The following is a 13654-nucleotide window of genomic DNA, read 5'->3' as shown; positions in this document are numbered from 1 at the left end:
CCTCTGACCCGCGGGCACTGCCCAGGCTATCAGCCCCAAACCCTGCTGCGGAGACCGCGGTCAGGTTCGCCTCCGGGCGGACTACATCTCCCACAATGCCTTGGGCCCAGCCTCCCTCCCGCCTCCCGGCTGGGTGCCGTCTCCACCAATAGAAAGGCAGAATTTCCAGGGCCGTTCTCGGCAGCCAATGAGCGGGGCGATGGGCGGGCCTCTCCCGTCCATTGTTCTCGGTGCCCCACGGGCTTGAGCCGGGGTGAATCCGGAGGGGCCGGGCCGAGCCCAGGGGCGCTTTTGCGCGCGAAGCAGCCGCTAGAGCAGGACCTGGTCTCCCGAGAGGTGAGCCGGAGAGGCAGGCCTGGAGCTGCCGGACCCCGGGCAGTAGCCCGAGGTGAGGGAATAGCGGGCCTGGAGCCAGCTGCCGGCAGCTCTGCTGGGGGAGGGGCGTCGGGGTCGTGCTCAGTGTCCTGCGGGCCCTGCAGCCCAGAGCGCCGGCTCCGCTACGCGAACCGTCCTGGAGGCGTCTCGCTGGCGGAGAGCTCCTTGCGTCTCCTACCGGGAAGCGCAGGCTTTGGACGGGAAGGGGCATTCGACGACATCCCGCGCAGCGTACACGTTTTACAGATGGGGAAACTGAGGTTCAGGGGGGCGTGTCGTGCCCCGAGTCAGACGGCAAATTAGCTGACCGGGCACACTTTTCCCAGGCTCCCAAGTAGGAAGAGTTCTCTTTTACCATATGCCAATGTTTCTTCTAGTCATTTGAGTAAATACACGTTGAGAGCGTGGGTTTTCCCACTAGCTTTTATTTTCTTTTTGTCCTTTTTTTTTTTTTTTTTTTTTTTTTTTGCCTTTGTCAACCTTTCTCCCCTTTTCATTGGGGGGGGGGAGTGTTTTTTGAGTCTTTATGATGTAGTAAGGATTTTTTTAAAAATTTTTTATTTTTGAAGAGACTGGGTCTCACTCTGTTGCCCAGGTTGGGCATGAACTCCCGGCCTCCCAAAGGGCTGGAATTACAGGCGTGAGCTGCAGCTCCTGGGCTAACAATAATTTTGTATTGGTTTTATAATGTTCATTTTAAGTCGTTTGCAATTCCACTGCTCTCAGTATTTTGTAGCTGCCGTCCCGTTCTTTTTTCCTGTGAGTTCATTTATCTTTTATTTATTTATTTATTTTTTGAGACGGAGTCTCGCTCTGTCGCCCAGGCTGAGTGCAGTGGCGCCATCTCGGCTCACTGCAAGCTCCGCCTCCCGGGTTCACGCCATTCTCCTGCCTCAGCCTCCCGAGTAGCTGGGATTACGGGCATGCGCCACTACGCCCGGCGAATTTTGTGTTTTTGGTAGAGACGCGGTTTCTCCATGTTGGTAAGGCTGCTCTCGAACTCCCGACCGCAGGTAATCCGCCCACCTCAACCTCCCAAAGTGCTGGGATTACAGGCGGGAGCCACTGCGCCCAGCCGTGAGTTTATTTTTAAAGGGAATTCAGGACTTACTATGTCTATGGTTTTTCTGCCCTGCTGATTTTGTGTTTATCCATTATTTTCATATCAGAAGGATTATCTTAAATCATTAATGATTAATCTTTGTCAGTGTAATTTTTGAAATATTAAAAACATACAGCGTAATGCACAGATCTTAAATTTCACGTTTGCTGTTGTGCCACCATTGCCAAATGAAGATATTGAAAATTTCCATCATCCCAGAAGGCTCCTTTGAGCCCTTTTCCTATCATTACCACCCAAACGTAGCCATATATTATAGCACAGTTTCTTTTTTTTTTTCTTTTCTTTTTATTTATTTGGTTTTTTGAGACAGAGCCTCGCTCTTTTGCCCAGGCTGGAGTGCAGTGGCACGCTCTCGGCTCACTGCAACCTCCTCCTCCCAGGTTCAGGCAGTTCTCCTGCCTCAGCCTCCTGAGTAGCTGGGATTACAGGTGCCCACCACCATGCCTAGCTAATTTTTGTATTTTTGGTAGAGATGGGGTTTCACTATATTGGCCAGGCTGGGCTTGAACTCCTGACCTCAAGTGATCCGCCTGCCGAGGCCTCCCAAAGAGCTGGGATTACAGGCAACCGCGCCCGGCCTATAGCACAGTTTCTAATACATGCTACTATATGTATGTGTCATAGTTTATTAGCCATTCCCTGCTGCTGGATTTTTAAGGACTCAAGTTTTTGGTTATTTTTTTAAGATAAAGTACTGAGGGGCTGAGGCTGGATTGGAGAGTATGGGTATGTTTTAAACTTCATACTTACAGTATGGTAATAATGCAGTTGAGATATTGCCTTTCTTCCAATGAAGCTCAAAGTGCTTTGACATCTGATCCATTGCTAATCCTTAAGATGCCCCCATAAAAACAGAAACATGAGTGTTACTATCTCTATTTATTAGGTGGTCACAGAGTTTGGTGACTAAGTTGTTTGTTAGGTCAAGGTCTCACACACACACTCCTGTGTTGCAGGAGGATGGCCCTGAGTCTGAGCCCTTTCCCCAGAGTGCTGGCAAGGGCAACCGCCAGGAGGAGGTGACCAGGGGACCACAGGGTGCACTCGGCCACCTCTGAGAGCTCTGTCGGCACTGGCTGAGGCCAGAGGTACACACCAAGGAGCAGATGTTAACCATGCTACCAAAGGAAATTCAGGCTTGACTGCAAGTCAAGTCAAGGTCCAAGTCGGAACTGACTTATGAGAGTCCTCAGTATTTCAGTCATGGGTTTTTCCCAGGGACTTTGCATTTCTGATACTCATTCTTTGGTGTTTTGGAAGGAACAATGCTGTATTTTTTGTGCTTGGGATACTTTTTTTGTTTTTGTTTTTGTTTTTGAGACAGAGTCTCACTCTGTTGCCCGGGCTGTAGTGCAGTGGCGAGATCTGTGCTCACTGCAACCTCCGCCTCCTGGGTTCAAGAGATTCTCCTGCCTCAGCCTTCCAAGTAGCAGGGACTACAGGCCCCTGCCACCACACCCGGCTAATTTTTGTATTTTTAATAGAAACGGAGTTTCACCATATCTCAGGTGATCTGCCCACCTCGGCCTCCCAAAGTGCTGGGATTACAGGCGTGCGACACCCACCGCCTTCTCTTACCACAGATGTTTTCAGGAATAAGCCATTTTTTCTTTAAGAGGAACAGGAAACGTCTGTTGGCTTGCATATGTGAGGACCACTTGGTGGTCTGACCTGGGCTTTTGTGAGTTAGATTGCTTTAAGACAGTCTACCTATAGATTATGGTTCTCTTTTTTGTTTCTCAGCGGGACTACTTGTTGATATCTGAGGAGGGAAGTGTCTTACCTGAGAGCCTGGCTGGAGAAGACTGGGGTTCAAGGCTTGAAGCCTAAGTGATTGCCCCAGGACCGTGGATGATGGCTGCAGAGATCCCGAGAGTGACCACTCCGCTGAGTCCCTTGGTCCAGGTGCCTCAAGTGGAAGATAGACAGAAGGAGGAGGTCACCACCATGATCCTGGAGGATGACTCCTGGGTGCAGGAAGCTGTGTTGCAGGAGGATGGCCCTGAGTCTGAGCCCTTTCCCCAGAGTGCTGGCAAGGGCAGCTCCCAGGAGGAGGTGACCAAGGGACCACAGGGTGCACTCAGCCGCCTCCGAGAGCTCTGTCGGCGCTGGCTGAGGCCAGAGGTACACACCAAGGAGCAGATGTTAACTGTGCTACCAAAGGAAATTCAGGCTTGGCTGCAAGAGCATCGGCCTGAAAGCAGTGAGGAGGCAGCGGCCCTGGTGGAAGACTTGACCCAGACCCTTCGGGACAGCGGTGAGACGCGGAACCTCATGGGGAGAGGGCGGGAGCACCCTTCCAAGGTGGAGGAGTGCGTTGTGTCGGAGGAGGAGAAGGTGGTGTCCAAGACAGAGTGGGGGTTAGCGCCATCCCTCTGCTCTGTCTGCAGGCAGTCAGCATGTTCATCAGCCTTTTAGTGTCCTCACTGTGTGCAATGTCAGCTCCAGAACTGCGGTGTAGGAGGGGCTTAGAGCTACCTTTGCATTGTAAGCACAGTTTTTACTTCTATGTTTATTTGGAGTGGTTGGGAAGGTGGTGGAAGTTACACAGGGAGGAGATGGAGACCCCTGGCACCTTCACTTGGTTGTACAAGAAACATCCAAATAGTTCTTGCAATTAGAGAAAACAATCTGATATTTTCAACTTTTTTTTTTTTTTTTGAAACAGAGTCTCACTCTGTCGCCCAGGCTGGGGTGCAGTGGCACGATCTTGGCTTGCTGCAACCTCCGCCTTCTGGGTTCAAGCAGTTCTCCTGCCTCAGCCTCCTGAGTAGCTGGAATTACAGGCACGCGCCACCATGCCTGGCTAAGTTTGTATTTTTAGTAGAGACAGGGTTTCACCATGTTAGCCAGACTGGTCTCAAACTCCTAACCTCGTGATCCGCCCACCTTGGCCTCCTAAAGTGCTGGGATTACAGGTGTAAGCCACCCATGCTTAGCCTCAAAGTGATTATTTTTGTGAAACCAAGAGAAATGACAAGTAAACCAGCTAATAACTAGGGACTTTCTGTGGTATAAAGTAATCATAGGCTCTTAAAATCGTAATTTCAAGCGAGCTCTTTGCAATAGTTACTCTATTTTGTTCCGGTGTTACTAATAAGTATTGGGATCCTGTCTTGCCATTTAACCGCTCTGTCTCCCTCCTGGTTTTCTGTTGTAAACTGGACTCACTTGATGACCAAATATTTACTTCAGATGTACCTGTGCCTTTAGGGCTGTCTCAGGGGTCATAGGATATGGCTGCCTTTGTGTTAATGAGAACTATGGAAGTTCAGAGAAGGGAGCATGGAGAGGAGAGGTCAGGTCAGAGAAGGCTTCCTGGAGGAGGTGACACCTAAGCAGGAGGTTGTAGAAGGGATTAGGGTGTGGCAGCTGAGAGGAGCTGTGCTGAGCAGAGGCTTGGAAGGGCAGAGCCAAGGTAGTTTATACCTTTGGGTAACAGCAGAACTGGCTGATGGGAGTGGCAAGTGTGTTTTTAGGAAGTGGTAGGAAGTAGAGTTTGGGGGAAGGGTGAGTGAGGGCCTGGACTGAATGTCATTGGCCTTAGCAGGTTCTTGAACTAGGGCCCCAGGGGGCATGGGAGGAAGTGGAGTTTGGCAACAGGATGTAGGTTTGATTAGGGTAGTGAGAGGCGAGGGGCAGGAGAGCAGCCAGGAAGCTCCCTTGTCATCGGGTGTGCAGTGATGGGGGTTGGCCCCAGATGGGGCACATGTGAGAAGGAACTGATAGTCACCATGGCTAGCACTTCCCAAGCTCTTTCTGCAAGTCAGGACATATGCTTAGCATCTAATATGGAAAACTCATGTAATCTTCACCACCCTGGAAGATAAGCAGGATTGTCATCACCAGAGATCCCTTAAGATCATATGCCTTTGTACCAGGCAGAACCAAGATTTGAACTTACATGTCTGAGGACATGGCCCATGTTTTTAAGCGCTGTCACATGTATGATTCTAAGAGACACTTCCTAGTGGGTGTTGGAAGTTGGGGATGCAGATGGAATTAAGACAGTGACTAACTCCAGAGCATCTGGCCTGGAGGATTCAGAGGACTGGAAAGAGAAGAGAAGGAAACTGAAGGGGTTTGGGGCAGACTATCACAACCTCCAGGGACTGGGAGAATGAGTAGAGCTGTCCTGTGGAGAAAGGGACTGATGCTGAAGGTCTGCAGTGACCCAACCCTGCCCTGGGCACCTTCATGTCTGTCTCACTAAGAATCCTGTGAGTGGCTGGTGTTGTCATTTCACAGACAGGAAAATGCAAGTTCAGGAAGCTCACTCACATGCCTGTTAAATGGTGGAGCCAGGATTCAAACCCAGACCTGTCTCTTTCTGCATAGAGATCTCAGTTTTACTTGAAGCAAAGTGCTTGATTTTCTTTGGCCCTGAAAAAATAACTTTGAATTTTATTCCTCCTATTAAAATAAGCAAACCTGTCTTCCTACTTTACAGCTGTCTTTGCTTCCCTTCTGGTGGAGGTGAGCAGTTTGAACTTTGGATCTGCAGTCAGATACTGTGGAGGAGAGAGTGGCGGAGGGCTGAGGAGAGGCCTCAGGTTGTTATTTGGTTGGGGAGGCACAGAGCAGAGGTTCAGGTCTCAGCAGGTGTCAGAGGTGATTACAGCCCTTCCCATCCAGCTTGTGGCAGGGCCTCTGCCTTTCATCTTTCACTGGGCACCTGAGATGGGAACCAATGGGGACCATCCCAGACGCGTGAGTTTGTCTGTCCCCGACTTCTGCCTCTGAGATTGTCTTTGTTGGTCTTTGTTTAACAAATGCCCCTGCTTCCTCATGATTGCTCACAGGAGTCCCTGCATTTGTCTTCATCCCTTCTCAAACATTTACTCGACATAAGGCCGCGTGACCTCTATTCTGTTTGTCCTGCTTGGGACCTTTGGACACATTCACCCAGCACAGGACATTTCCAGGCCTGGTTAGTCAGTGGTGGTTTAATGTTTTTCTAACAGGAACCTCTGGGCACTCACGATTCAAGTACCTTCTAATTCTAATGAAGATCAGACCTATGTTAATAGATTAAGAGGCAGAGCTTATGTCTCTCTGTGACTGTTTCCTGAGGACATTTTACTCTCTATACCCAGCCCTAATCCAGATGCATGGAGTTTCTCACCTGAATTCTTGGAGCAGCTGCCAAACTGAACCTGTCTTCAGCTTCTGCCACTTCATCGCAGCTCTTCCACTCCTACCAGAGTGATGGGGCACTCCTGCGTAAAAACCTTCATGAGCTTCCCAGTATCTACCAAATCAAGCATGACCTCCGTGTTCTGCTTGGAATCCGTGACTCTGTGGGACCTGGCCCAGACCCCCGCTGCAGCCTGCTCCCACCCCTGACCCTCCATGCTCTACCCCCACTCCATTCAGATCTTGCTCTTTCTTGAACACAGCCTGTGCTTTTTTTTGAGACAGGGTCTTGCTCCGTCCCCCAGGCTGGAGTGCAGTGGTGCCATCTGGGCTCACCGCAGCCTACGCCTCCTGTGTTCAAGTGATTCTCCTGCCTCAGCCTCCCGAGTAACTGGGATTACAGGTGCCCACTACCATGCCTGGCTAATTTTTGTGTTTTTAGTAGAGACAGGGTTTCACCACATTGGCCAGACTGGTCTCGAACTCCTGACCTCAGGTGATCTGCCCACCTCGGCTTCCCAAAGTGCTGGGATTACAGGCGTGAGCCACCGTGCCTGGCCCTTGCTCCTAGATTTTTGGCTTGGAATAGCCTTGTCCCATCTCTGTGTGATAAAATCCCAGTTATTCTTTGAGTGCCCACCCATGGAGACCCTCTTCATTAAAGCTGTTCTTAAACCCTGTCCCTTTTCCCTATCCCCAGTTCCACACACCTAGGAGCACCTCTAATCACCTCTGCTAGAAGTCATCTCCCCCAGAACATTCAGATTTTCTCTCTTGGCTTTTTATCATAGCTCACCTTGTTTTCTGTTTATATGAATATTTGTCTTATTTCTTCTAGGAACCTATAAAATCCTAGAAGACAAGGAACCTGTCTTTTTAAAATTTAATTTAATTTTATTTTTTGAGATGTCGCTCGTCACCCAGGCTGTAGTGCAGTGGCATGATCTTGGCTCACTGCAAGCTCCGCCTCCCAGGTTAAGGCCATTCTCCTGCCTCAGCCTGCTGAGTAGCTGGGACTGCAGGTGCCTGCCACCATGCCCAGCTAATTTTTTGTATTTTTTTTTTTTAGTAGAGACGGGGTTTCACCGTGTTAGCCAGGGTGGTTTCGATCTCCTGACCTCGTGATCCGCCCACCTGGGCCTTCCAAAGTGCTGGGATTACAGGCGTGAGACACCGCGCCCAGCCAGAATCTGTCTTTTTCCTTTCTCTTTAATTCCCCCTCTTCCCTCTCTTCCACCCTACTTCCTCTTCCTTTCCCTCTCCCTTCAATATCATGAACCTCTGAGCCCCACCCTAGAACTCCTGAATCAGACACTTTGAGGGTGGCTGGGCCCGATGGCTCATGGCTGTAATCCCATGTCTTTGTGAGGCTGAGGCGGGTGGATCACTCAAGGCCAGGAGTTTGAGACCAGCCTGGCCAACAAAGTGAAGCACCATCTCTACTAAAAATACAAAAAAATCAGCCAGGCAGTGGCGTTTGCCTGTAATCCCAGCTACTTGGGAGGCTGAGGCAGGAGGATCGCTTGAACCTGGGAGGTGGAGGTTGTAGTGAGCTGAGATCGCGCCATTGCATTCCAGCCTGGGTGACAGCAAGATTCTGTCTCAAAAAACAAAAAAAAGGAAACTTTAAGGGTGATGCCTAGCACCCCTTTAAGTGATCCCAATTCAGACTCCAGTTTGAGAACCTCTGCACTAGACCTCTGGTTCTCAAACTCAGCCGCACATTAGAATTACCTGGGGGCCTGGAGCCTACTCCAGGGATTCTGATTTTCTGATTTAATTGGTAATGGGTATGGCCTAGGCAAGGGAGTTTTGAAAGTGCCCCATGTGGTTCTATTATGCAGCAAAGTGTAAAGACCACTGCCATAGAGCTTTGTTCCTCAGGGGGTGGTCAGTGGGCCAGCAGCATCAGCTCACCTGGGAGTTTGTTAGACATAAGGACTGTCAATCTCACCTAGCCCTGCTGAAGCAAATTTGCATTTGACATGATCTCCAGGTGATTCCTATGCTCTTTAAAGTTTGAAAAGCATTAATGACCCAGGAGAGGAATAGAGGTTGTTAACTTCAAGCCTTCTCTTGTCCAACAATTGAGTGAAAGAGTCACAGCTGACCTCTCCAGCCATCCTCAGCATCATCTGGCTTTCAGCCATCAGAGGCAACAGGTGATTTGTTTTGAGCTTGCTGCCCCAGCGAAATGCTCCCTTAATGACCACAAATGAACACACACATTCATTTGTCTCAGCCAGAAAGGGAGTGGAGAGTGTTAGAGCTTATGTCTTTCTAAAGCTACAATTTTTAGTTTCAAAACAAAATTACTTTAATATATGTATGAGAGAGACAAAGTCTTACTCTGTCAACCCAGGCTGGAGTGCACTGGTGTGATCATAGCTCACTATAACCTTGAACTCTTTTTTTTTTTTTTTTTTTTTTTTTTTTTTTTTTTTGAGACGGAGTCTGGCTCTGTGGCCCAGGCTGGAGTGCAGTGGCCGGATCTCAGCTCACTGCAAGCTCCGCCTCCTGGGTTCACGCCATTCTCCTGCCTCAGCCCCCCAAGTAGCTGGGACTACAGGCGCCCGCCATCTCGCCCGGCTAGTTTTTTGTATTTTTTTAGTAGAGACGGGGTTTCACCAAGTTAGCCAGGATGGTCTCGATCTCCTGACCTCGTGATCCGCCCGTCTCGGCCTCCCAAAGTGCTGGGATTACAGGCTTGAGCCACCGCGCCCGGCCAACCTTGAACTCTTGACCTCAAGTGATACTCCTATTTCAGCCACCCAAAGCACTGCGATTACAGGAATGAGCCACTGTGCCCAGCCCAAAAATTACTTTTAATTTACTCAAATATTTGAAAAGTATACCAGATAGAACTCTTAGGGAGAAGTAACGTTACAACTATGAAATGTTAGGCATTCATTTATTTCACCAGATAACAGTCCATTGGTGTTTTTATCAGCAGTTAGTCTTTCAAGCAGCCAGAGTTCAGGGGGAACAATGCTCCCAGTCCCTCAGGGACGTTCAGGTTTCCGCTGGGCTTGCCAGGGCAGCGCTCTAATGCAGAGAGCCCCATTGAGAATGGAGCTAGGCATACCCTATGTCGGAACCACTTCTCTCTTTTAGACCAGTGTCTGAGACACAGGGGTAGGTCACAATCAGGCAGGAAGGGGCTGGAGAAGAATTTTGAGCCAAACACAAACCAGAGCACCAAAGATTGTGACCAGTTTATTTCGTTGTTATAAATAAACTACAGCAAATTCAGGTCCATCCCCTATTGACATGAGTCTTCCCCATGTTCATGCTGGTATGGTCTCTGGTGGGGGAGAGAAAGAGGAGGCCTGTGGCCAGGCGAGGACACGCAGGGCTCTGTGAATGGCCATGGGAATTTGTGCTTTGCATGTGAGGCCAGAGCACACGTGGCAAGTGCAAGAAATACAAGGACCATTGGATTAGATCGAGCTACGGTGGCGGCTTTTGTCCAGTGACAGATAAGGGGAGAGGTCCTGTGGCCCTTCAGGAACTGTTCCAGTGAATGATTTTTGGACAGTGGTCAAATCATTTTGAAAAAACTAAAATTGGATACCTACTTCGCAGCTTACAAAGAAATAGATCCCTCCTTTGCAAGTTACACAAAAATAGATCCCAGATGGATTATAGATCTGTACTAGAGAGGATCTGAAATGGCATGTAAGAGAATATTTTTGTAATCTTAGCATGCGGGAAGGACTTCTATGTTTGTTTGACAGGAACCTCTAGGCACTCACAATTCACCTATGAAGTGTGAATAAGCAGTACAGAAATACAGAAATCATCAAAGCTGGATTAGAGAAGTCTTTCTTTTTTTTTTTTTTTTGAGACGGAGTCTCACCCTGTCGCCCAGGCTGGAGTGCAGTGGCGCCATCTCGGCTCACTGCAAGCTCTGCCTCCCGGGTTCAAGTGATTCTCCTGCCTCAGCCTCCCGAGTAGCCAGGACTACAGACGCCCACCACCTCTCCTGGCTAATTTTTGTATTTTTAGTGGAGATGGGGTTTCACCATGTTGGTCATGCTGGTCTTGATCTCTCGAACTCAGGTGATCCGCCTGCCTCTGCCTCCCAAAGTGCAGGAATTACAGGGAGTGAGCCACTGTACCCAGCCAAAACAGAAGTGTTTCATATAAAACATGATACCGTGAATCAAGTTAAAAGACAGCATACACATTAGGAGGAAATATTTGCATCCGACTCTGTAATGTAGCAGATCATGAGTCAAAATCCTTGCTCTACAAGAGCCTCTGCAAATTCTTAAGTCAACCGAGTAGAATAAAAGGGAAAAGATGTAAATAAGCAATTTAGAAATAAAGAATTAAGAATTATGAAAATATGTTCTGGCCGGGCACAGTGGCTCACACCTGTTATCCCAGCACTTTGGGAGGCCAAGGTGGGTAGATCACGAGGTCAGGAGTTTGAGACTAGCCTGATGATCATGGTGAAATCTCGTCTCTACTAAAAATACAGAAATTATCTGGGTGTGGTGTCGGGCGCCTGTAATCCCAGCTACTCAGGAGGCTGAGGCAGGAGAATCGCTTGAACCCAGGAGGCAGAGGTTGTAGTGAGCAGAGATCGTACCACTACACTTCAGCCTGGGCGACAGAGCGAGACTCCGTCTCAAAAAAAAAAAAAAAAGAAAAGAAAATATGTTCTGTCTTATGAATTATCAGGGAAAATACCTATTACAGCAAGATACTATTAGATACTATTATTGTGCCTAGCAGACCATCAGATTTAAGAGTGTTTCTAGGCCAGGCATGATGGCTCACGCCTGCAATCATAGCACTTTGGGAGGCCAAGGGCGGTGGATCACCTGATGTCAGGAGTTCAAGACTAGCCTGATGATCATGGTGAAACCCCATCTCTACTAAAAATACAAAAATTAGCTGGGCATGGTGGCATGTGCCTGTAGTCCCAGTTACTCAGGAGGCTGAGGCAGAGAATCTGTTGACCTGGGAGGCGGAGGTTGCAGTGAGCAGAGGTCACACCACTGTACTCCATCCTGGGCAACACAGTGAGACTCCGTCTCAAAAAAAAAAAAAAAAGTTGGGGTCTCACTCTGTTGCTCAAGCTGGTCTTAAATTCCTGGCCTCTGCCTCGGCCTCCCAAAGTGCTGGGATCACAGGCATGAGCCAACAGGTTTAACCCATATATTATATTTTATTTTAACCATTTTTAGAATACAGGTCAGTAGCGTTAAGTACATTCACATTGTTGTGCAATCATCACTGGTATCCATCTACAGAACTTTTTCCTCTCAAGCTGAAACTCTGTGTCCATTAAACAATATTCTCCTTTCCCCCCTCCCTCAACCCCTGGCAACGACTATTCCACTTTCTCTGAGATTTTGATGACTCTAGATACCTCGTATAAGAGGTGTGTTCTTTTGTGTCTGGCTTTTTTCACCTGGTATAATGTCCTCAAGGTTGAGGCCAACCCATGTTGGAGCATGGGTCAGAATTTCATTCCTTTTCAAAGCTGAATAATATTTCACTGTATGTATATACTGTATTTATTCACCTGTTGATGGACATTTGGGTTGTTTCCACCTTTTGGCTGTTGTGAATAATTCCTGAACATGATACACAAATATCTGTTCTAGTCTGGGCTTTCAGTTTTGGGCGGTTATATACCTAGAATTAAAATTGCTGGATTAGGCCAGGTATGGTAGCTCACGCCTGTAATCCCAGCACTTTGGGAGGCCAAGGTGCAGGGATCACCTGAGGTCAGGAGTTCGAGACCCGCCTAGCCAACATGGTGAAACCCTGTCTGCTAAAAACACAAAAATTAGGCGGGCTTGGTAGGAGGTGCCTGTAATCCCAGCTACTCCAGAGGCTAAGGGAGGAGAATCGCTTGAACCTGGGGAGGCGGAGGTTGCAGTGAGCCAAGATTGTGCCACTGCACTCCAGCCTGGGTGACAAAGCGAGATCTTGTCTCAAAAAAAAATTAAAAAAGAAAGCAAGACTGTTCTTACCTATATCTTTAATGCCTAACTGATTTCTGAGTTTTGGAAGGCTGAGGTAGGAGGTGAGAGGATTGCTTGAGCCTGGGAGTTCAAGGCAAGCCTGGGTGACATAGTGAGACCCCATCTCTTTTTTTTTTTTTTTTGAGACAGAGTCTCGCTCTGTCGCCCAGGCTGGAGTGCAGTAGCCAGATCTCAGCTCACTGCAAGCTCCGCCTCCCAGGTTTACGCCATTCTCCTGCCTCAGCCTCCCGAGTAGCTGGGACTACAGGCACCCGCCACCTCGCCCAGCTAGTTTTTAGTAGAGACAGAGTTTCACCGGGTTAGGCAGGATGGTCTCGATCTCCTGACCTCGTGATCCTCCCGTCTCGGCCTCCCAAAGTGCTGGGATTACAGGCTTGAGCCACCACGCCCGGCCAAGACTCCATCTCTTAAGAAAAATTTAGCCAGGTGCAGTGGCTCACACCTGTAATCCCAACACTTTGGGAGGCAGAGGTGGGCAGATCACGAGGTCAGGAGTTCGAGACCAGTCTGGCCAACATGGTGAAACCCCGTCTCTACTAAAAATACAAAAAAAAAATTACCCAGGCTTGTGGTGGTGTCCACCTGTAATCCCAGCGACTGGGGAGGCTAAGTTAGGAGAATCGCTTGAACCCAGGAGACAGAGATCACGCCACTGCACTCCAGCCTGGGCGACAGAGCAAGACTCCATCTCAAAAAAAAAAAAAAAAATTTTTTTTAAATTAGCCAGGCATGGTGGCACACATCTATAGTCCCAACTACTTGGGGGCTAAGGTGGGAGGATCACTTGAGCCTGGGAGGTCAAGACTTAAGTAAGCCGAGATCCCACCACACTCCAGCCTGGGAAACAGTGAGATACTGTCTCAAAAAAACAACAACAGGCCAGTTGTGGTGGCTTATACTGTCATCCCAGCACTTTGGGAGACTGAGGCGGGCAGATCACCTGAGGTCAGGAGTTCAAGACCAACCTGGCCAACACGATGAAACCCCATCTCTACTAAAGATACAAAAATTAGCT

The 13654-nt window shown here is 48.7% G+C and overlaps 1 protein-coding gene across 9 annotated transcripts in view; it reads left to right on the top strand.

Annotated features, from left to right (window-relative positions):
- Positions 1-209: 209 nt before the first annotated feature.
- The window catches only part of ZSCAN2 (zinc finger and SCAN domain containing 2), a 36952-nt gene continuing 23507 nt past the window's right edge, over positions 210-13654 (top strand). For 7 of the 9 annotated variants that reach the window (XR_013395917.1, XR_013395915.1, XM_028851281.2 and 4 more), the window contains exons 1-2: positions 210-336; positions 3242-3755. Coding sequence is in view for 7 of the 9 variants with exons in the window: in XM_028851281.2 (XP_028707114.1) it covers positions 3350-3755 (406 nt within the window). In the remaining 2 variants the exon portion in view is untranslated. Of the gene's footprint in view, positions 389-3241; positions 3756-6594; positions 7313-13654 lie in introns of those variants that run through there. The other 2 variants (XM_028851277.2, XM_002804927.4) reach the window with 2 other exon arrangements.

The sequence above is a fragment of the Macaca mulatta genome, chromosome 7 (genome assembly GCF_049350105.2).
Source record: "Macaca mulatta isolate MMU2019108-1 chromosome 7, T2T-MMU8v2.0, whole genome shotgun sequence".
In the NCBI taxonomy this organism is placed as follows: domain Eukaryota; kingdom Metazoa; phylum Chordata; class Mammalia; order Primates; family Cercopithecidae; genus Macaca; species Macaca mulatta.
Note: the sequence above shows the minus strand (reverse complement) of the source record. Positions and strands in the feature narration are given on the sequence as shown.